The 24,970-nt window shown below is 41.8% G+C and overlaps 1 protein-coding gene across 1 annotated transcript in view; it reads left to right on the plus strand.

Annotated features, from left to right (window-relative positions):
* The first annotated feature begins 478 nt into the window (after positions 1 to 478).
* The window catches only part of LOC122539902 (cyclin-dependent kinase 6-like), a 28,162-nt gene continuing 3,670 nt past the window's right edge, over positions 479 to 24,970 (plus strand). Inside the window, exons 1-6 of the mRNA XM_043675058.1 lie at positions 479 to 994; positions 3,354 to 3,489; positions 12,834 to 13,001; positions 15,298 to 15,407; positions 16,872 to 16,922; positions 22,110 to 22,245. Of these exons, the coding sequence (XP_043530993.1) occupies positions 774 to 994; positions 3,354 to 3,489; positions 12,834 to 13,001; positions 15,298 to 15,407; positions 16,872 to 16,922; positions 22,110 to 22,245 (822 nt within the window). The 5' untranslated portion in view covers positions 479 to 773. The remainder of the gene's footprint in view (positions 995 to 3,353; positions 3,490 to 12,833; positions 13,002 to 15,297; positions 15,408 to 16,871; positions 16,923 to 22,109; positions 22,246 to 24,970) is intronic.

A 24,970-nucleotide genomic window follows, 5' to 3' on the forward strand; every position in this document is an offset into this window, starting at 1 on the left:
GTTTGAATTCAGAAGAACCAATTGAGCAAGGTGAGGGGCATCTTTAGCTCTGTACCTAATTTCAGCGCCTTAGACTAAGAGAGTTCAATAGCAAGAGCGGGGTAGTAGAAGAGAGAAAAAACTTCAAAGGACAGACATCTCTCACTGAATTAATATTAAGATATTCATTTTCGGGAATTAATTTTGTAGTAACTCCCACTCTTGGAAGTTTGCTATCAGTTGATCCTTTATATTTAGGGATTATGCTTTTTTAAAACCTCTACACATTGATAATGCATAGATTGGCTGATGGCTCCTTTTATTTTCATAAAATTCTTTATTTTCTTGAGGTAAAAAAACTCCCTGCAGCCTCTCCCAATGTACCCCATTCTGAGATTGATAAGACAGAAGACAGACACAGCTATCACAGACAAATGAACTTAGGATGGTGTTTATATGAAACAGTTATCCTAGATAATCTGATTTCAGTGAATATTTCAGTGCTCACATGACTTTTTTAGAGACTGATACCAACATTTAAGAGGCACATGGATACACTTTAGAGACAGTTGGATAGACACATGAACAGGGAGAGAATAGGAGGATACAGACAAAATGCAGGCAAATGCTATTGGTTTAGAATGGCACCATGTTGGCACAGTCATGGTGGGCTGAAAGACCTGTTCCTGTGATGTACTGTTCTGTGATTTGAAGGGAGTACATTGTTCAGGATATTGCTGATAATAAGGTTTGTTTACTCCAGGTGGCGCTGTTCAGCCTTTGGACTGATAAGAATGGAAAGCAGTCATTGTGTGCGATATGAGCTGCTGGCTGAGATTGGAGAAGGAGCTTACGGAAAAGTGTACAAAGCAAGAGACCTGGAAAACAATGGGAGGTTTGTGGCACTGAAAAGGATTGAGATTCCAAGAACGAAGGAAGGTATCCCTTTCATAGTAATTCGGGAGGTGGCCTGGTTAAAACAGTTAGAAGTTTTTGACCATCCAAATGTTGTCAGGTGAGGTTACTCATGCATTGAAAACCATTCAGATTTCTGTGGATTCCTTCCCCATCTCCTTAAACTGCATACTCATTTATGTTCGCTAAAATTGGCTAATCAGGCTCTTAGTCAACAGTATGATGACTAAAGCCTCAAGTATTTTACCATTGAGGAAGAAGAGGGCATTGGACAGATCGCCTTGTTTCCTGCACATAATTTTGCAGGGGGTGGGACAACTGAGCTTTTCAAGAAGGATGAGTATGACATTGTTGATACTTCAAATAATGGTATCAGAGAAAGAATGAATGAGGACTATTTTCAAAAGATACAGTGATTTAGCAGTAAACATGTTCCAGATATGCATATAATTTCATTATCTAGAATGCGTTCCAGATTTGCAAACCCAGTTTTTTTTTCATTGAAAGATGAGCTTCATGCCTCAGTATAGAATCCTATTACAAAAAGAGAAATTGCTGCAGAAATTCAGCAGGTCTGGCAGCATCTGTGGAGAGAAAACAGTTAATGTTTTAAGTCAAGTGACCCTTCTTCTTTAGAGTTTTGAAGAGGGTCATTTCAAGTATTTCCAGCATCCACAGTGCTTTGATATATAGAAACCTATTCGTTTTGCTGAAAAGTCACTAATATTTTTAAACTACATCTCTTCCATTTTTATTAATCTTTTACACTAGGTTCAACCAAGCAAGGGTAACGAGACTTGCTCCCTGGTTTAATGTGCTGCATGGGATAGGAACTAATCATGGTCTGAACCACTCTTTATCTCCAGGCCATTGCTACAGCTAGTGCAGCAATGTCCTAAGGGAATAGTTCTTCAGTATCTTTGTTCTCCCGATGGAATAGCAAGCATTAGAACTTTACCAGAAGCTGTGGATACAGCTAGATTTCTGCACAATAATTATCTAACTACCAGCACATTTTCCTTACAATGCCTGTTCTGCTGTAGCTACTCACTGCCAGGTAGACAAACTATTCTCTGATGAAGCTCATGCACTTGGCCTTGAGCTGTTCTGTGGAGTACAGCTAATTATTCTGTACGTGCAGCTTATATCACTTTTAATTAGACCAGAGGATTACATCATCAGAAAACATTGTATATATTCGGGCAGACTGTTCCATTTATTGTGAACATAGTTTGTGTAGAGTTGCAAACCAGATATATAAAACTGCATCTTTCATGGCCTCTCAGGGAAAGACAGAGTCATACAGAATGGATACAGGACCTTGAGTCCAACCAGGTCATTCCAAATATAATCCCAAACAAAACTAGTCCCACCTGCCTGCTCCTGGCCCATATCCCTCCAAACCTTTCCTGTTCAAGTAGACAAGTGAACCACCCTCTGTGTAAAAGAAAAATGCCCCTCATGTCTTTTTAAAATCTTTCTCCTCTCACCTTAAAAACCTACCCCTTAGTCTTGAAATCCCCATCCTGGGGAAAAGACAACTACCATTAACTCTATCTATGTCCCTCATCATTTTATAAACTTCCATAAGGCATTTACTCTGCTGTCGTAAATTCAGTGTAGTTGCAAGAGAAGTAGTCTAGCTGTCTATACAGAAATGGAGTTTCTGATTTTTTCTGAGACATGATCTGCTTCTCTCACCAGTGATCTGCAATTTATGAAGAAGTGTCCATGGTCAGAAGTTTTTCAGGTATCTGATCCGAAAAAAAAGTCACACATATGCATATGTGCATTTTAAAGATTGAGAATAGCTCCTGTTTATCTTTAGCAGCACTGGTTTAGATTTAACAGGCATCAGTCAAACAAAATCAGTACAGCTCAGTCCATTGTATGAAACTTGACTGATGCTGTACTCCTTGATTTGGACAATGTGTGCTCAGCAAATGTTTGTTACGACAGTTACAATTCAGTCTGCATGATGCTGACTTTAGCAGTTCATCAAAAGTCTTGTGATCGCAAGCTCTGAACCGAACTTTAAGCAGAAACCAAATAAGCATATAAGGAAGGAAGGGATGAAAGGGCTTGTTGATAAGGTTAGAAGAATAAAATTTGGAGGAAGCTTGTGTAGACTGTAAACCGACAGCATAAACCTTTAGGCCAAATTGCCTGTTCTATTTTACCTTGAATTCTATACCAATCAGCTTTGGGTTATGTCTCATTATAAGCGATTCAGCCATGTATCAGTGGACAAATAATGGCCAAAATTAGGTACTTATATAACATTAATGGTCTATTTTCCATAGTGACTATAGCAGTTTCTCAGAATAACTTATTGAAACCTTACAGTGTGTCCTTAATTGCACCTTTAAGATGTTAGACCATCGCAAGGTGCTTTGTTAGAGTGCTACCAAACAAAATTCAGCATTGTGGAAATGAAAATTGTTCCCTGTCATATTCAGGTTGTTTAACGTGGAGCTTAGTTCGCGGACAGATGAGGTGATGAAGTTGACACTTGTGTTCGAACTCGTTGAGCAAGATTTATCCATGTTTCTGACAAAGGTTCACAAGCCAGGCCTTCCTCATAAAGAAGTAAAGGTAGGCCAGCTGTCATATAAATCATGAGAGCTTGCTTGTCCCAGCGCTCTGATTGGTTGGAAGTTAGTGAAAAATGATCGAAAGCGTTGGTTACTTCAAACCTTCAAACTCATTCCTACCCCAGTTTGTGAGACACCAGATCTTTCTGCATGTGTCAGTCAGATGAATGTGGAATTTTGTTCAATGTTTGATTGTTAACTGTGTGACCAGGCCAACTACTGACAGAGGAGGAATGAGTAAATTAATTTATCGACATGACTTGAAAGATTGTGGAATTTTGAGTTATGTACACAAATGCAACACATCCGAGTGTCTTTGACCTTGTGCATGTCCATCCCGCTGAACTGCTCTCTGTCTGCAAAGTTGGCCACACACCTAGATCCCAACAATCATTTTCTCTCCTGTTTACATTTGTTCAGGGAGGGGTGTAGGTATCCTCATGTTCTGCTGAACAAATACCGGGGACTGACTGAACATCGAGTAAATTAGTCATTCAGAAGAAGACTAGTAGACTGATTTGGAAGGTTAGTTCACATGAAATCCAGAGAGAGCTAGCTATTTGGATACTAAATTGGCCTGAACACAGAAGAAAGAGGGTGGTGGAGGAGGTTTTACTTTGGACTGGAGGCCTGTGACCAGCATTGTTCCACAGGGATTGGTGCTGGGTTTGCTGCTCCTTACCATTATATAAATGATTTGGATGTAAATATAAGAGGAATAGTTAATAGGTTTGCAGATGACACCAAAATTGGAGGTGTGGCGGACAGTGAAGAAAGTTATCTCAGAGTACAACGGGACCTTGATCAGATTGGGCAAGTGAGCTGAGAGGTGGCAGATGGAGTTTGATTTCGCTAAATGTGAGATGTTATATTTTGCTAAGGCAAAGCAGGGCAGGACCTAAACAGTGAATGGTAAGCCAAGCAAGGAGATCTTGGGATGCAGGGTCATAGTTCCTTGAATGTGGAGTCACAGATAGACAGTGTAGTGAAGAAGGCGTTTGGTAAAATTGCCTTTATTTGTCAGTGCATTGAGGATAGGAGTTGGACTGTCATGTTGTGCCTGTACAGGACTCTGCTTAGACCATTTTTAGAATACTGCGTTCAATTCTGGTTCCTGCAATAGGAATGATGCTGTGAAATTTGAAAGGGCTCAGAAAAAATTTACAAGGATGTTGCCAGAGTTGGAGGGTTTGAGCTATGGGGAAAGGCTGAACAGGCTGGATCTGTTTTTCCTGGAGTGTCAGAGGCTGAGGGGTGATCTTTCAGAGGTTTATAAAATCATGAGGGGCAGGGATAGGGTAAATTGCCAAGGTCTTTTCCTTGGGTGGGGGAGTCCAAAACTGGAGGGCACAGGTTTAAGGTGAGAGAGGAAAGATATAAAAGGAACCTAACCCTCTTTTCACACAGAGGGTAGTGCGTGTGTATGGAATGAGCTGCCAGAAGGAAGTGGTGGGGGCTGGTACAATTATAACATTCAAAAGGCATCTGGATGGGTATATGAATAGGAAGGATTTAGACGGATATGGGCCGGGTGCTGATAAATGGACGAAGTTAATTTAGGATATCTGGTCGGCATGGACGGGTTGGACCGAAGGGTCTGTTTCCATGCTGTACAACTCTATGACCATATGACTTTAATAATCATATCAAACATAAAAGGTTAGCTGTTTCACTTTCCATTGATCTTGCCAGACCTGCATTCTCTGTTGTTTTATTTCAGACTTCCAGTACCCACAGCATTTTGTTGTCTATTAACAGGGTAGAAGGATATAGCCTATTTGCAGGCAGCCTGTTCCAAGGGCAGGCCTCAACTGACATATCTGTCAGGAGATGTCGGTCTAAAGAGCTGACTGTGTGTGTGTGAGTGTGTGTGTGTGTGTATATGCACATGGATATTTTGCAGAGTGCCATCAGCCAACTCATGACTCACACTAAGCTGGCTTGAAGCCTCAGCCCAGATTCTGCCAAAACTTATCTGTGGAAGTGCAGATGACAGGAGTCCTCAGCATTCAAAGATTTGACTCCTTCCAGCGATTGTAGAACTCAAGGAACTATTTGACAAGTGCCTGACGCTTGTTCTGGAGAGCTCATCAAATGTGGAATGTTTGCATTTGAGCAAAGAGGAGGACACGCTTCTCGTCCAAAATGGCAAGTTTTCTCAGAATGCCTGGTTAAGTCAGAGTGCGTGTGGCTACAAAGGCTTCCCTTCAGAATCCGCAAAGCCCCCACGGAATGAGCTACCTCTTCATATCCGGTGATTGTGACTCATAGTTGCCTGTGAATGAACAGCTTAGTGATGCTGATCTCAATGCATTTGTACCACTTGTTCACAGACTGGATATTGTAGATTGAGTGAAGTGGCCTATCTCACTATTGATCGAGCTTATAATGCTTTTTCTTGTGTTGGTTGAGTCCATGTGCAGAGGAACCTCGATTATCCGACATTCGATTATCCAAATTTCGGATTATCCGAACAAGATCGCAAGGTCCCGATGCTTGGCTAAACTGTGTTATCCGGAATTTGATTATCTGAACATTCGATTATCCAAACAAACTCCCCGCCCGTGTCATTCAGATTATCAAGGTTCCTCTGTCTTTAAGATAGGGATGAGGAGGAATTTCTTCTCTCAGAAGCTGGTGAATCTACGGAATTCCTCACTGTAGAGGGCTGTCTAGGCTGGGTCCTTAAGTATATTTGAGGCTGGGATAGACAGGTTTCTAATCAGTTGAGGGAATCAAGGGTTGGGCGGGGGGAAATGGCAGGAAGTGGACTTGAGGAATGTCAGATCAAGTATGATCCCATTGAATGGTGGAGCAGGCTTGATGGGCTGAAAGACTTCTGGCCCGATGTCTTTTGGTCTTACACCTGTCAGTTTGTTGAGAAGACCTAGCAGGATGTTGAGCAGCCACTTCAGGTGCTTGGATTATTCTGAAAATATCCTCTCGAGACAGTAGCAAGGATTCTCATAGATTGCTGCCCATATAGCTAATCCGATTCTCCTGGATCTCAAGGATGCGCTTATATAGAGTATAGTGTGCGGTTTTGGGGAAGGCTGTTCAGGCTGTGGAGTATAACAAAGATGTACCAGACTGATTCCTGGGATGGCAGGACAGACATATAAAAGGAGACTGGACCAATTAGGACTATATTCACTGGTGTTTAGAAGAACAACAGGGCATCTCATAGAAATCTGTGTGTCAGAACACGGAGTGCCGGAGAAATGGCCGTGTGAGAATCCTGCGGCACCCTTTAATGCCTCAGCCAAACCCAATAGGCAGTTCACCGCATCTTGTCTGACCCAAAGTCTCAAGAGCTGAGGCCCAAAACTCCATGATGTTGGACTCTCTGAGTCTGTCTTTGATGGTGGAGAGCAGTCCAGAATCGCTTGGATATCCCCAGTTAGCAGACACTCAACATTCTAGGCTAGTGTCTGAGATCTGTAATGAAAAGGAACAGCAAACCTTTTAGTAACTGGACCTACAGGATCAGGAGTATACCAGTTGATCAGATATTCTGGTTGGACTAGAGATTCACATAGGCAAAAGTGAGGACTGCAGGTGCTGGAAATCAGAGTCTAGATTGTAGTGGTGCTGGAAAAGCACAGCAGGTCAGAATGTCATTCCTGAAGGGCTTTTGTCCGAAATGTCGATTTTCCTGCTCCTCGTATGCTGCCTGACCTGTTGTGCTTTTCCAGCACCACTACGATCTAGAGATTCACATAATCAATATAAAAACACCCAGTAAATAATAGAAATGTAATGCCAGGGTTTACACATCACTGCTGTATAATAATGTAACTTTGCCTTAAGTAAAACTTACCAGCAGAGAACCATCTCAGTTGCACCTCAGCTGACTACATTGTGGAGATCACAATAATAATTCTGGTATTTCAGGTATATAATTTTTGCCGCTATATTGAGAATGCCAGTTCATAAGGTGCCGGTTAAAACGGAGTTTGCTCTACTAGGATGAAACAATCACAGCTTCATATGGATCATGAGAGTTTTATTGCTGGAGGTGGAAATGAATGTTGTAGTGGAGGATGGGGTGAAGACAACTGGGTTGCTTTGTCCTGGATGGTGTCGAGCTTCTTGAGTACTGTTGGGGCTGTATCCATTCAGGCAATTGGAGAATATTCCATCACAACACTCCTGACTTGTGTCTTGCAGGTTAGTGGGTAGGTACTGGAGAGTCAGGGGTTGAGTTACTTGCTGCAGAAGTTCTAGCCCCTGACCTGGACTTAAGCCACAGATTCATATGGCTGATTGAGTTCAGTTTCTGGTCAATGGTAATCTCCAAGTTGCAGATTTCGGCAATGGAAATGCCACTGAATGTCAAAGGAAGATAATTTGATTCTCTCGCTAGAAGTGATCATTGCCTGATACTTGATTGATCCAAATGTTGCCTGCCATATATCGTCAACTGTCCCTAGCTTCGAGGATGATGTCTACTTACATGTTTCATCTTTGAGTTTTCGTGTGGCTGAACAGGCAGTTTCTCAACCTGAAGATCATTGGACATTTGGAGTGGACATATCACAAGGTAGTGGGATCTGGAAGGCAGGATTTGCTTCTGTTTCCTGCCTTTTCTGCCCCTCTTCTGCCTCATCTTTAAATCAAAACAGAAATTGCTGGAAAATCTCAGCAGGTCTGGCAGCATCTGTGGAGAGAAAGCAGAAATAAAATTTCGAGTCCAATGAACTGAAGTGTTCTGAAGAACAGTCACTGGACCTGAAACGTTAACTCTGATTTCTCTCCAGTGATGCTGCCAGACCCTGCTGAGATTTGCAGCACTTTCTGCTTTTGTTTCAGATGTCCGGCATCCACAGTTTTTTCTCATCATTAAAACGTTTGGACTCAGATAGGATTCAGCCTGTTGGGCAGGTTGTCCCCATTATGAGCGATAGATAACTCGTCTCTCCTAGTCAGTAATGTCAATGCTGGCTCACTTCAGGGAAAGCTTCACAGTATCTTTGTAGTGTTTTATTTTCTTTCTGTGAAATGCTAGTCTTTTGAGACTTGAGACAACCCCAGAACTTAATTGGGGTAAATGCTTTTCAACCGCCTCGAGTCCGGTCCATTGTAGTTGATTTGACAAAAGTTTTTAGGCACTCTAAATGCTTTTAGACACTCCTTAAATGTTGCCAAACCCAGACCTGGTCAGTCAAATATTCCACCTCCCACATATGTTGAAAGAGAGACTCCAGACTCAACTGAGCACTTCTCATAACTTGGCAACCACTTTTGTCCAAAGATTGCTAGTTATCAAGCCAAGCCTGAATGTTGTCTTGCCACAGAGTAAGAAGGACTGCTTCAGTTTCTGAGGAGTTCTGAATGGTGCTGAACAGCATGTAATTATTCCACCGCATCTCCTCCACTTCCTGCTCCTCTGCCGTTGAACCCCACCCCTCCAATCGCCACCAGGGCAAAACCCCACTGGTCCTCACCAAACCCAACCTCCACTCCCAGCACCTTCCCCTGCAACCGCAAGAAGTGCAAGACTTGCGCCCACACCTCCCCCCTCACCTCCCTCCAAGGCCCCAATGGATCCTTCCATATCCTTTGCAAATTCAACTGCACCTCCACACACATCATTTACTGCATCTGCTGCACCCGATGTGGCCTCCTATACATTGGGGAGACAGGCGGCCTACTTGTGGAACGTTTCAGAGAACACCTCTGGGACACCCAACCGCCCCGTGGCTGAACACTTTAACTCCCCCTCCCACTCCGCCAAGGACATGCAGGTCCTTGGCCTCCTCCATCGCCAGACCATGGTAACACGATGCCTAGAGGAAGAGCGCCTCATCTTCCGCCTAGGAACCCTCCAACCACAAGGGATGAATGCAGATTTCTCCAGCTTTCTCATTTCCCCTCCCACCGACTTTTCTCAGTCCCAACCCTCAGACTCAGCACCTCCTTCCTGACCTGCAATCTTCTTCCCGACCTCTCCGCCCCCATCCCCACTCCGGCCTATCACCCTCACCTTAACCTCCTTCCACCTATCATATTCCCAACGCCCCTCCCCCAAGTCCCTCCTCCCTACCTTTTATCTTAGCTTGCTTGGCACACCCTCCTCATTCCTGAAGAAGGGCTTATGCCTGAAATGTCGATTCTCCTGTTCCTTTGATGCTGCCTGACCTGCTGCGCTTTTTCAGCAACACATTTTTAAGCTCTGATCTCCAGCATCTGCAGTCCTCACTTTCTCCTAGCATGCAATCATCAGCAAACATCCCCACTTAAAAACTGATGATGGAGAGAACATCATTGCTAACACAGCTACAAGTGCATTAAGAGCATCTAGGGAGAGAATAGGGCTCCTTAACGATCAGTGTGTGAACCACAGGAGATGGGGTAGATGCTAAATGAATATTTTGTGTCAGTTTTTATTGTGGAGAAGGAAATGGATGCTAGGGAACTCAGGAAAATAAATATTCATGTCTTGAAAACAGTCAGCATTACGGAAGAGGAAATGCTGGAAGTCTTACAAAACATAAAGATGGATCAATCTCCAGGACCTAATCCAGTGTATCCCAGGATATTACAGGAAGCTAGGGAAGAAGTTGCGGGACCCCTAGCAGAGATATTTTATTATTTACAGCGAAGGATGACTGCAGAGTGGCTAATGTGCCTTTGTTTAAGAAAGGCTGTAGGAGAAGCCTGGGAACTTGGGCCTCTGAGTCTGACATCAATGATGGGTAAGTTGTTGGATAGGATTCTGATGAGATAGGAATTGCGTGCATTTGGAAACATAAGAACTGATTAAGGATAGTCAGCATGGCTTTCTGCTTGGGAATTCAGTCTCACAAACTTGATTGAGGTTTTTGAGGATGTAACCAGCATGATTGATGAGGGCAGAGTGATAGATTTTGTCTTCATGGACTTTAGTAAAGCCTTTGACAAGGTTCCGCGTGATAGACTAAGTAGTAAAGTTACGTCACATGGGATTCAGGGCGATCTTGCTAGTTGGATACAAAATTGGCTTGACATGAGGAGACAGAGGGTTGTTTGTTGGACTGGAGGCCTGTGACCAGCGATGTACAGCCGGGATCAGTGCTAGCTCTACTTTTGTTTGTTCTTTATATAAATGATTTGGATGAGAATTTAGGAGGCATGGTAAGCTTGTGAGTGACATCAAAATTGGTGGTATAGTGGACGGTGAACAAGGTTATCTAAAATTACAAAGGGACCATGATCATTAAGGCCAATGGTGTGAAGATTGGCAGATGGACTTTATTTTGGATAAATGTGAGGTATTGCATTTAGGTAAAACAAACCAGGACAAGACTTACATTGTTAATGGGAGGACGCTGAATAGTGTTGTCAACCAGAGAAATCTTGGAGTTCAGATATACAGTTCTTTGGAAGTTGTGTCACAGGTAGACAGGGAGTTTAATAAGGCATTTAGCACGCTTGCCTTCATTGCTCAGCCTATTGGTTATAGGAATTGGGGGTGACTGTTGAGGTTGTACTGGACGTTGGTGAAGATTTGCTTTCAAAAGGGTATTATTAAACTAGCGAGGGTGCAGAAATGATTTCCAAGGATGTTACCAGGACTGGAGGGTTTGAGTTACAAGGAGATGCTGGATAGGCTGGGAATTTCTTTCACTGGAGCATAGGAGGTTGAGGGTGACCTCATAGAGGTTTATAAAATTAGGAAGGGCATAGATAAATTAACTAGCAAATGTCTTATCCCTGGGTTAGAGGACTTCAAAACTAGGAGGCACATCTTTAAGGCTAGAGGGGAAAGATTTAAAGGGGACCTGAGAGGCAACATTGTAACTCAGAGGTTGGTTCACATATGGAATGGACTGTCAGAGGAAGTAGTGGATGCAGGTACAGCTACATCATTGAGAAGGCATATGAACAGATACATGAAGAGGAAAGGTTTAGATGGATACAGATCAAACACAGGTAACTGGGATTAGTTTAGTTTTGGAAACTTGATCGGCATGGACTGGTCTGTTTCCATGCTGTGTGACTCTATGACTCTCTGATTGAGTTTAAGACACTAGTATGAAGAACACCTGTAGAGATATCCAGGTCTGAGGTGATTCTGTTCTCTGAACATTCTAATGCATTCATCCTAACACTGTTAGGATGATAAATTCTCCCACTATGATAAAAGTCACGCTTTTCCATAACTGATGTTGATGACAAGTATGTGTAAGATAAAAGGTCTATATACACTTATATACACATCAATATCATTTATTTTCGAGTTTGGATTTTGAACAGTGAGCATGTGGATTTTTGTCTGTGTATGAGGGCTTTTAACTTGTCAGTGTTTTTGGATTTTTTTAAAACCAGTCTGAGAGAAAGAGTACTTAGATGATAATGGGGATTCGTTTGCATTGAGACAGTGGATTGAATAAACATTGAAGAGTATTAGCTTGGTTTCAGTCAGAAGGATCAGGAATTGCCTTTTTTGTTGCTGAGGAGAAAAAAAACACATCACTTAGAAAGCCTTTGTTTTTAGTTCACAGCTGACCTGGTTGGGGTTTGACCTATAAACAAAGTTCTTTCTAAGGAAAGATGATAATTTAGAACAGGTAGAAAATCGTTTATCTCAGTGTAAGGATTTTAGTTTCAAAGTTCCAGACCAGAAGTGTTTGGTTAGAATCCTGAAGGGGTTATTTGAGACTGAGAAAGTCTAAATTTGGTTGTGTGAATAGGAAGTGGCTATTGAACTCTCAAGACTAGGAATTGAAAGAAACATTTAAAGCAAAGTCAGTTTTGTTCGACAAAGTTTTGGTGCTTAAATTCTGTAAAGTGACGGGTGCGTTGGGTTAGATGGTATTGTATTTCACTGCATGTTTCAAAGTCTTTCAAATTCTGTTATATGTAAATAACTTGATCTTTCATTGATTATTTTAGCTTTTCTTTTGTGTAATAAACTTTTATTTTAATGTTAAAACCTGATCAGTCACACTGAGTGCTTGGGTTTAAGTGAAAGAGCACCTTATAAAATTTTTAAAAATCAGTCAAGTCAGATTAGAATGTCCGGTAATATATCAGTTGAAATCATAACGGTGCCAGTCAGGAAAAATAGATAGCCAGTGAGAGAGATGCCAGTCTGGGATTCCTTTCTGCTAGGCTACAAGATATGAGAATATCCAGACCACCTTCTGAGGTCAAAATGGGTCAGTAAACCATACATTCATCTCCACAGATGAACAGGGCTCCTTAGGATTGGTCATCCAGACCATGCATAATTACCAGTATTTCTCAACTGCAGCCATAAACAAGCATTTATACTTTTATACTCCTGTATGTATCATGGAACTACATTGCAAATTTCTTTCGAACACACTACTTTTAACAGTTTTATCATTCTGCATTTAGAATATAATGCTGCAACTGTGTAGAGGCCTAGATTTCCTCCATGCAAACCGTGTGGTACATCGAGATTTGAAGCCACAGAATGTCCTGGTTTCAAACAGTGGCCAGGTGAAGTTAGCAGACTTTGGTCTGGCTCGAGTGTACAGCTTCAACATGGCACTGACTCCTGTGGTGAGTTCTGTCTGAAATATTCTGACCCCTGTTCCTCTGGACAATTTTGTGGTGCCTTGGTGTATTGAGGCGGTAATGATTTCATGTAAACAGTGGCTTTTCAAGAAAAACGATTCAAGATTGGTGTCAATCTTTAATCCATGAAATGGGTCACACTGTGGCTGGATTTAATGCAGGCCATCATAGTGAGAACCAAACTGACTAGAACTACTTAATCACAGAATAACCCCGTCTCAGTCTCCCATTGTTAGCAGGTCTCCCCTGTTAAACATGGAAGGGCCCGATAGCCAATTCATTTCACTTCACATGAAATCAAGAAATGGCCGGAGACACTGGATACAGCAAAGGCTGATGACATTGCGGCAATAGTACTGAGGGCGTGTGCTCCAGAACTTGCCACTCTCCTTGCCAGCTGTTCCAGTACAGTTAGAACTTGCCCAGATACACCATGCACTCAAAAAGCAGAGCAAATCCAACCCATCCAATTATCGCTCCATTAGTCCATCTTCAGTAAACAGAAGGTGTCATCAACAAAGCTCTGAAGCAGAACTTGCTCAGCAATAACCTGCTCACAGACGCTCAGTTAGGATTCTGCCAGGGCCACTCAGCTCCTGACCTCATTACAGCCCAGGTTCAAGCATGGATAAAAGAGGTGGGTATTAGAGATGAGATGAGAGTGACAGCTTTTGATAGCAGGCTCCTTCTGACAGTGGCATCAAGGAGCCTGAGTAGAACTAGAGTCATTTGAAATCGATGGGTGAGATGGGGAGAAGAACCCACAGGTCAATATCCAGTTGTTACAAGAGCAGGTCAGTGGCTAGGAATACTGCATGAATAACTCATCTCCAGAATTCCCAGAGACTGTCCACTGTCTACAAGGCACAAATGTGATGGAATACTCCCCACTTGCCTGGATGAGTGCAGCTCCAAAAACACTCAAGAAACTTGACACCATCCAGGACAAAGCAGCCCTGCTTGATTGACACCACCACAAAATTCATCTCTGTACTACCAATGTTTAATAGCAGCTGTGTATACCATCTACAAGGTGCAATACAGAAATTCACCAGGGCTCCTTAGCACATCCCAAACCCATGATCACTTCCCTGTAAAAGGACATGGGCAGCAGATACACTGGAACACCATGTTCTCCTCCAAGCCACCCATGTCCTGACGTGGAAATATATCACTGTCCCTTCGCTTGCTGGGTAAAAATCGTGGAACTCCCTCCCTAAGGGCATTGAGGATCTACCTACAGTACATGGACTGCAGTGGTCACTATCACCTTGTCATGGGCAACAAGAGATGGGCAGTAAATGCTGGCCCACTTTCCATTTATGAATTTGTAAAAAAATTCCAGGTGAAGAGTGTGTGTGGCTTGGGGAATGGGAAGCTGTCTCTAGAGTTGCACTCTAGACTAGGCTAGTGAAGGACTGTTGCAGAAGTGCTCCTTTTGATAATTCACCCTTTCTTAACAAGGTAAATGCATAGCAATATCAGAGATTCAATACATTATAGATAACTGGTGAAATAGGAGGTCATGAAAGGGTAAACCAGACACTGGAACGTTTGTGTATTTTACCTGTTCTACCCAGTACTCGTCACTTCAGGACTTGTAGATGTCAGTTGATGAGAAGAAATTTCCAAAATGTCCAAAATAATGTGCTTCTATTAGAATAAATCAGCATTCTGCATTAAGTCCAGGAGATTTTACTTCCTGATACTTCCTGCCATATGTTTTTGCACAGTACACACAGAGGTGTATAACAGATTCACAATAAGCTGGCGTACAGCAGGGATTCATGTCATGCTGAGTTCATAGACTTAAATGGGTCTTTAGGGATGTAGTGAAAGGATGTAATGGACTTAACAATGATGGGAAAGGTAAAAATAACCAGAAAATACATTTCCTCTGTTTATTAAAGTTTAATGCAAAAACAGAATACAGCCAACAAAAAAAATTCTTCCTGACTTTAAAACCACATTTGAGGCTTTACTGCTGCATTTGTGTGTTCTTAAAATTAGCACCTTCTCTAAAGAAACACACTACTTCTCTTATCAGATGTGAAACTATTTGATTTAATCCATATAGATTAAATTTGCATTTTATAATTTTCATTATAATATATGTGGAGCCCTCTCTTGTCTTCAAAGCAGTTCCCTCCATTTCTGAAAAGTAGGAATGAGAATATATTATCGATAAGTGCGTGTTCTCCCTCTGCCAGCACCCCATTCCTCCCCACCCTAAAATCTGTTTTGAAGATGAGTCGTTTGAACTAATCTCTCTCTTGTTCAGGTTGTTACTCTGTGGTACCGAGCACCGGAAGTGCTTTTAAATTCAAGATACACAGCAGCTGTTGACATTTGGAGTGTTGGCTGCATATTTGCTGAAATGCTTCAACTCAGGTAAAGTATCAGTTATCAATTTATTCAAAGATTCATGCCCATGAATATTGCCTTTTAAGACTTTGATGCCATTAAAATTAACTTGGGGAGTTATTGATTCTTATAACATTCTAATCCATGTAAAGATAGCAGTTTATTTTCTTCCTTAAATATAACCTCCTTCTCCACCATATCATATTTTCATCATGGGTGTGCTGGTTTGTGCTGAACGGTGTGCAGGTTCAATTCCAGCACCACCTGAGGTTACTATGGAGTACTGTGTTTCTCAAACCCCTCCCCCCGCCTGAGGCCTGAAGACCCCCAGGTTAGCCCACCAGCAGTGGCTCTCTAATGAGAGGGCACACCTGTGATCTGGTAGGACTATGGCGACCATACATTTTATAGTTTTATCCTTTGCTGTATTGTGTCCCATTGTCTGGCATACTGTAACCAGCTGTAATCCCATTTTCTGTCATATTATGATCCATTGTAATCTCATTATGAGAGATTGGACCCATTTTCTGGGTTTAGCATAATCCCAGTCTTTATTGTAAGTGCCCCCCTCACTGCTCTATCTCTTTTGTCTTGTCACCCTGTATAACCCATGTTTGTCATACCTAACGTTGGTTAACATTCTGCTGTTTTGAATAATATAATCTCATGTAGCCTTGTTCTCTATTGTATCTAGATTCATGTGACGCTGTGTAAACTGATTATATTGTCATACAATAAAGCCAGTTAACTCTTGTCTCTACTGTACCATAATCCCATTATTTAAAACACCACAAACACCACGGAACCTGGCTGTCTACCATATAACCTAGTTTGTGCCACAATGTAACGCCATTCTATACTCCATCATAATCCCATGTAACCTCATGCTGTAGGAAACATTACAAAGGAGAAAATGTACTGCAGGCCAAAACTTCAATAGCTTTGATTGGAAGGATTTTGTGAAAATAAAATTTGAGTGATAAATTATTAATTAATGTCAAGCTAAGATTGGAGCTCACCCTGCTGTTGCGAAGAGGCTGCACTATTTTAATCTTGGCAGGAGCCACGGGCAACTTAATCCAAAGAAGCAAAGTAACCAATTTAAAGAATGTGAATTTCTGACCATCGCTTCACAGAAAAATGTAGCACCTGCTCTTAACATGAGGTTAACACAATGTCAACGAATAGAATTGAAATCTATACAATTAAGTGCATTCAATACTTAAACAAAAGATTAACTGTCGAAAGGGTAAAAAGGGTGAGTGACTCTGAAAGTTAAAGCATAGCTAGAGGAAATTACATTACATGGAGTGCACTGAGTGACATGACATCACGCAGAGCAGTGAAAACTTGACCACTGTTCAGGAATTCGATGATGTTGAGATTCAAAGAAATACGTACTTTAATATCTTCAGGGATTGAAGTAGAAATAAGAAATGTTGCACATCTAACAGTTAAAGGATCTCATTATTTGACTTTTTTTTATTTTAGACCCTTTCTTTGTGGGATTTCAGATATTAATCAACTGCAAAAAATATTTGAGTAAGTATCACACTGATCCACAGATGGAGAGTGATGTATTTTGTTAGAACCCAGGGCTCAAACTTGAAGAGTGCTGATAATAAATTGCCTGTGCAGTTCTAACATGTCCCTGCCAGTTCAGTGGTTTATACATTTTGAGAGCATTGGTTGCAGTTAACCAACACGAACCCTCATAACTAATTTACGAAGCTGGAGGAGAAGGCTAGGGATGGAGACTTAATTGGGGGCCTCTTTGAAAGATCCAGCTTAAACAGAATGGCTTCTTCTTGTGCTCTTACTCTGTCATTGCATTACAGTCAGTCAGTCTTGTTTGATAAAGGATTTCATTTTTATAGTCTGACAAAGATTCTAAGCCTAGAATTTAACTTATCTTTACTGAAATGCTGTCAGACCCTCTCCATATTTCTGACCCCCTACAGTCTACCCTTGTTATCCCAAGAGCACTATCTATTGCTGTTAATGAGATTTAACCTTTTACATGTGATATGCTGCCGTACATATAATTGCACAAACAGCAGGTCAGAAGATTGATCAGAATATAAAGAACGGCAGAGAATGACTAAAAGGTGAATGAGGAAAAAAATTGGAGTATCAGTAGAAGCTGGTTAGGAGCATAAAAACCGAAAATAAAGTGCTTCTACAGGTAAATAAAAAGGAAAGTAATGTGAGTGTAGGTCCTCTAGAGAGAGAGAGAGATGGGGAGATGAGAGTAGAAAATAAGGAAATGGTGGATGAAATGAATAGGCATTTGCTTCTACCTCCACTTCAGAGTAATAGCTATTAATAATGAGGATGAAGGGGAGAAAGGAGCTTGATAAAAATTGCAGTCACCAGGAAAGCAATAATGAGTAAACTGATGGGGCTGGGGGCTGACAGATACCAGGCTTCATCCTGTGCTTTGAAAGAAATGGCTAATGAGGCATGATGTGTTGTTAATTTTTCAAGATTTGCTAGGTTCTGGAAAGGTTCTGTCAGACCTGAAAGTATCAAATGTAACTATAAGCCAGTTATCAAGATGTCTGTTGTGTGGAAGGTTTTAGAATTGATCATTAAGGAGGTTATGCCTGCAATGTAGAAAATCTGGAGGTGATCAGGAAGAGTTGGCATAGTTTCGTCAAGGGAAATCACGTTTAACTAATGTATTATGTTCTTTGAAGGAGTAGCATGTGCTGTGGTTAAAGGGGAGCCTGTACGCATACTGTACTTGGATTTCCAGAACGCATTTAACAAGGTGTCACATAAACAGTTATTGCACACAGTACAAGCTCATAGTGCAGGGATAATAGATTAGCAAGGATAGAAGATTGGCTGGCTGGCAGAAAACAGAGAGCATGCAGAAGTAGGTCTTTTAGGGTTGGTGCTGGGGCATCAGCATGTTGCAATGTATTTCAGCTACTTAGACAAGGGGAGTGAAGGCTAAATTAGCAGATGACACAAAGGTTGGTAGGAAAGTACCTTCTATGGAGGGCACAGGTCGCAGACCGATGATAGATAAAGTGAGTGGGCAAACATCTGGCAGAAGGAATGTAATGTGGCAAAATGTTAAAAAGTTCACTTTGACTAGAAGAATAAAAGCAGAACATTACTTCAACAGATTCCAAGGTACAGGGGAATCCTTGTGTTCTGATGCATATCACAAAAAGTTAGTGTGCAGGTCCAGCAAGTGATTAAGAAGGTTAATGGAATTCCCTCCTTTATTACAAGAGGAATTGAACAGAAAAATAAGGATCAAACACAGAATGCTGAAGAAACACAGCAGGCCCGTCAGCATCCGTGAAGAGAGAGACAGAATTAATGTTTCAACTCTCATACAGAACTTGGAGGCAGTTCAAAGGAGGTTTACTAGAATGGTGTCTGGAATTAATAGGTCATCTTATAAAATATTTTTAGGGTGCAGGTAAACAGACTCTTGTTAGATGAGGAAATCAAGGGTCACTGGGCACTGGAGTGAATGTGGAATTTGAGATAAAACTTAAGTCAGTCATAGAGTCATACAGCACAGAAACACCCTTCAGCCCAATCAGTCCATGCCAACTACAATCCCAAACTAAACTAGTCCCTCCTGCTTGTACTTGGCCCATATCCTTCCAAACCTTTCCTGTTCATGTACCTATCCAAATGTCTTGTACTCACATCCACCACTTCTTCAGGAAGTTCATTCCACACGTGAACCACTCTCTGTGTAAAACTCTTACCCCTCATGTCTTTTTAAAATTTCTCTCCTCTCACCTTAAAAATGTGCCCCCTAGTCTTGAAATCCCCCATTTTAGGGAAAAAGCAATTACAGTCAGCTCTATCTGTACCTTGCATTATTTTATAACCTTCTATCAGATCACCTCTCAATCTCCTATGGTCCAGTGAAAAAAGTCCCAGCCTATTCCAGCCTTTCTTTCTTACTTAATTCTTCCATATCCAGCAAATTTGGTGTCATCCACAAACTTACTAACCATGTCTTCTATATTCCCATCCAAATCATTTATATAAATGACAAACAAAAGAGGACCCAGAACCAGTCCCCATGGAACACCGCTGGTCACAGGCCTCCAGTCTGAAAAGCAACCCTCACCACCACCCTCTGTCTCTTTCCGTTAAGCCAATTTTATAATCAGTTGGCAAGTTCACACTGAATCCCATGTGACCTAACTTTACTAATTAGACTAACATGCAGATCATTGTCAAAGGCTTTACTAAAATTCAAATAAACAATCTCTACTGCGGTACCATCATCAATCTTTTTGGTAACTTCCTCAAAGAAATCAAACAAGTTTGTGAGATATGATTTTCCTCACTTAAAACTATGCCTAATCAATTTTTGCCTCTATAAACATCCATACATCCTATCTTTTATAATCACCTCCAACAATTTACTAACAACTGAGGTCAGACTCACAGTTTCTTCTTACAACCTTTCTAAATTGTATGTTTACATACTAGAATCTCAACTACCAGCTACGTAAATGCAGTGTCCTCGTGAGGAGCTCAGAGGCTGAGAGTTCTGTGTTAAACTACACATCTCTTGGTTTCCTAAAGTCAGTTATAGAGTCTTAGAGATGTACAGCACGTAAACAGACCCTTCAGCCCAACCCAGGCTAGTCCCACCTGCCAGAACCCGATCCATATCCCTCTAAACTCTTCATACACCCATCCAATGCCTTTTAAATGTTGCAATTGTACCAGCCTCCACCACTTCCTTTAGCAGCTCATTCCATAAATGTACCACCCTCTGTGTGAAAAAGTTACCCCTTAGGTCTCTTTTATATCTTTCCCCTCTCACCCTAAAATGATGCTAGTTCCAGACTCACCCACCCCAGGGAAAAGACTTTGTCTGTTTATCCTGGCCGTGCCGCGCATGACTTTATAAACCTCTATAAGGTCACCCCTCAGCCTCCAATGCTCCAGGGAAAGCCGCCCTGGCCTATTCAACCTCTCCCAATAGTTCAAATCCTCCAACCCTGGCGACATCCTTAAAAATCTTTTCTGAGCCCTTTCAAGTTTCACAACATCTTTCCGATAGGAAGGAGACCAGAATTGCACGCAATATTCCAACAGTGGCCTAACCAATGTCCTGCACAGCCGCAACATAACCTCCCAACTCCTGTACTCAATACTCTGACCAATAAAGGAAAGCATACCAAACGCCTTCTTCACTATCTTATCTACCTGCGACTCTACTTTCAAGGAACTATGAACTGCACTCCAAGGTCTCTTTGTTCAGCAACACTCCCAACGACCTTACCATTAAGTGTATAAGTCCTGCTAAGATTTACTTTCCCAAATGCAGCGCCTCGCATTTATCTGAATTAAACTCCATCTGCCACTTCTCAGCTCATTGCCCCATCTGGTCAAAATCCTGTTGCAATCTGAGGTAACCTTCGCTGTCCACTACCTTCGCTGTCCACTACACCTCCAATTTTGGTTTCATTTGCAAACTTACTAACTATACCTCTGTCAGCGGTTTAGTGGAACACTCCCCAACTGTCTGGAACTTGACCCAGTTTAGAATGAAGCAACTTGGTGTATGGCCTCATCTATTACGTGAAAAGTTAACCAACACACATCTACAGCAGTAACTCTCCACAGCCCCTTCGACAGCATTTGCCAAAGCCATGACCTCTGTCACCTAGAAGGGCAAGGGCAGCAGATATACTGGAACGCCACCACCCCCATGATCCCTCCAAACCTGACTTGGAAACATATTGCCATGCCTTCACTTGTTGCTGAGTCAAAATCCGGTGAGTAACTGCCCACCTCAAGGGCTGCAGTGATACAAGAAGGCAGTTCACTACCTCCTTCTCAAGGGCAATTAGAGATGGATAATAAGTGCTAATCAACAGCAACCACATCCCATCAACCACCACCTTCTCTGGGGCAATTAGAAATGCAAAATCAATAGTCCCCTTATTGGTGGTACTCATTCCATAAGCAAATATAAGAAAAGCCTGAGCCAGGAATGGGTACTTTAACCACTCCAGTCCCCAAATAGTAACCCTGCACCACAAATGACAAGAAATTCCGTTGAGACCAAATATGAAACAGGTGAATCCACTGATGCTTATATCAACTGACAGTAAAGATGTAATTTAAATAAAGTTTGGACTGCTTTCCTTGGAGAACGATGTTCAGAGAAGATATAATAGAGATATTGAAGAGCGTGAGAAGTCTGATTTAAAAATCACACAATGCCAGGCTATCGTCCAAATTGTTTGTTCACTCTGAAGTTTCTGCTGCATGACACTGTAATCTTTTGCTATAAATTCTGTGTCGTATGGTCCGAAAGCTAGTGCTTCCAGATAATCCTGTTGGACTATAACCTGGTGTTGTGTGATTTTTAACTTTTTCCACCCCCGTCCAGCACTGGCTCTTCCACATCATGAGAGATCTGAACAAAGTAGGTAGGGAGAACCTGTTCCAACTTGTGAAAGCATCAGGACAAAGGAGCATGGGTACAAATCAATTGACATAAGAGGCAAAATGGACACCAAGAAAACTATATTCATGCAGCAGGAATTAAGGTGTGAAATACACTGCATGAGAGGCAATCAAAGCAGTCAAAATAGAATCAGATGGTGAGCTCACAGGGAAAACTATGCAGGATTATTTGAGTTGAAAGTGATCGTTCACTAACCACATTAAAATGTCTTCAGTGTTTAATGAGCTACTGCATTTGGAATAACCTTATCTTTACAGTACCCTCGGTCTTCCTGATGAAGAGGAGTGGCCTACAGATGCTCCATTGCCCTACAGCTCCTTTACGGCCAAGCCTCGAAAGCCAATTGAAGATTTACTGCCTCAGATTGACTCATTGGGGAAAGACTTACTACTTGTGAGTTTGCCTATCTGATATCTTTGTGTTCTGTTTGAACAACAGTAACTGTACTTACCTGGCTGCCTATTAGACATTGACATCAGACCAGGAGTAGGTCATTTGACCCTTCCAGATAAAATAGGTGTTCTGCAGGAATGATATAAAACAATGATATAAAAAATAAAGGCTAAGTCTTGTGGAGATCTTAGCTCAGGTGACTAAAGGCTTAGTCAAAGAGCTAACTATAAATGAGTATCCAGAGATGGAAATTCTAGAAGCTGAGACCTAGACAACTGATGGCACAGTCAGAGGCTGAGGGGTGACCTTATAGAGATTTACAAAATTATGAGGGGCATGGATAGGGTAAATAGGTAAAGTTTTTTCCCTGGGGTTGGGGAGTCCGGAACTAGAGGGCATAGATTTAGGGTGAGAGGGGAAAGATATAAAAGAGACCTACGGGGCAACCTTTTCACACAGCGGGTGGTATGGGTATAGAATGAGCTGTCAGAGGGTGGAGGCTGGTACAATTACAACATTTAAGAGGCATTTGGATGGGTATATGAATAGGAAGGGTTTGGAGGGATATGCGTTGGGAGCTGGCAGGTGGGACTAGATTGGGTTGGGATATCTGGTCGGCATGGACGGGTTGGACCGAAGGGTCTGTTTCCATGCTGTACATCTCTATGACTCTATGACTGTATGAGTGCAGATATTTCTGAGGGGTGTGAACTTGTAACAGATATCAGAGATAAGAATGATGTCACAGGGGAGTTTCAAAATAAGGAGGAGAATTTTAAAACTGAGATGTTGCTTGATTGGGTCCTGGTCTAGTCCACTGAGCACAGGGCGAATAGGGGAATTTGGAAATGAGCAACAGAGTTTTGGATGACCTTAACTTTATTGGGGGCATAATGTAGGAGAGCAGCTGGGCTTCAACAAATAGTTGGATGTAAATTTCTTTCTAGTTTTACTGTGTATGCCTCATTTCTATTCACTGACCCCTCCTCAATCATATACGCACACAAAGTCAGACACACTCATGCACGCATAATCACATATGCACAGACACACAGTCATACACACTTACGTGCATACATACTCACACATTCATATGCACACATATGCATACTCACGTACACATTCACACTTAAATATTCATTTACACACATATAAACATTCACTCACATACACACAGTGATCCTCACAGTGATGCACGTGGTGATTGCCTTGTGTAATTGATAATAGGGCTCCAGTATGACCAATACATTTATTTTCATGTGAAACCTTTTTTATTGACTTTCTCTGTTCTGTTGATTATTTAACTCCTGAACTGTCTCCATTTCTTCGATCTATTTCACTTTCTCCTCCCCTCTCTTTGGAGTGCTATGAAATGTTTTTGCGTTATATATGTCACATAGCAATTTTCAGATCAGTCACACTTTGAACATTCTCTTGCCACACCCCTCCCCGCCTTCCCCCCCCAACCTTTCCTGTATTCAGCTTATTGAAGAGATTTTAACGGAAGTAGAGACAACATAATGTTTAGGAGATTAATGTTCAGCTTCTCTCAGCATCTGTCTGAATTCCAGAGTATAATAGGGTCAAATTGTGGTGGAGAAGAGGAAGAAGATTTTTTTTTTGAGGCAGTACTAGTCCAGAATAAAACAGCATAAAATGGTCGAGTCACCAGGCTTTTGTCAGGGTGGTGGGATATTGCAGTATCCAGTTTAACCACTGGAGGGCCGTTCTGAGCTACAGTCTGAACAGAGCTCTTGTGCAGAGGGAACAATGCACTGTAACATTTTAGTTTTCATTTTAACTCCCTAAGCAAAAGCCATTAAAACTAAATTACCCCCCCAAAAAATGTTAGAAAATGCGAATCCAGTACTTCAAAACACAATTGGGGCAGATTTCCCTCTGGCTCCCAAGTATAGCTACCCAGGAAGCCAGGCAAAACAAATCCGAAAGGGAAGCAACTCATCAACTCCTCAGCACCCACCGCGATTCCAGAATTTTCTGCCAGAAGTCAAATGTTTAGTACCTCTGCTGATCCTTTTGCCGACATTTTAGCTCTCAAACTTTGGTGAATGCATCGCGTTGGAGGCAAATATAATGAATGTATAATTTCATAGTTATATCATAATTATGTTCCCAAAAGTTGTTCTGAAGCAACAAAAAGTGCTTAGGAATGTTGCAAATGCCAGGAAGAAATTTAAATTTTAATCACACAAAGGAGTGTAATCAGAGGTCAAGTTATTTCAAACCCAGTTGTTTCATATGTCTGCAAAGCAAAAAGCCCCAAATTTCCTTGGTCTCTTATGGTGCAGTGGTAGTTTCTCTGCCTCTGAACCCGGAGGACTTGGGTTGAATTTCCAATAACATCTCTCTCTACAGATTGATTGTAAAGTATCTTATGGAGGGGAAAAACACAGAATTCTGGTTGGGTTAAACCATAAGGATATAAGCTAACTTTGTGGCCTGCTTTTTTTCGAGGTGACCTGTGCAGGTTGAGACCCGAAAGGTGAGGCAGCATCATAAGTTGTCATTATAGGTCACTGGGGGGAGGGGGGGTGGAGGTTGTGGGGGGGTCTTTGTGCTCAGTAGACTGGTCAATGGTCTGTAATGTAGAATCATGCCTATATGTGGTGAACAATGGGGACCCAGCAGATGTGGTTTATCTGGATTTCCAAAAGGCCTTCGAAAAGGTGCTGCACAAAAGGTTGCTGCGTAAGTTAAAGATGCA

Source organism: Chiloscyllium plagiosum, chromosome 33 (assembly GCF_004010195.1).
Source record: "Chiloscyllium plagiosum isolate BGI_BamShark_2017 chromosome 33, ASM401019v2, whole genome shotgun sequence".
NCBI lineage: Eukaryota > Metazoa > Chordata > Chondrichthyes > Orectolobiformes > Hemiscylliidae > Chiloscyllium > Chiloscyllium plagiosum.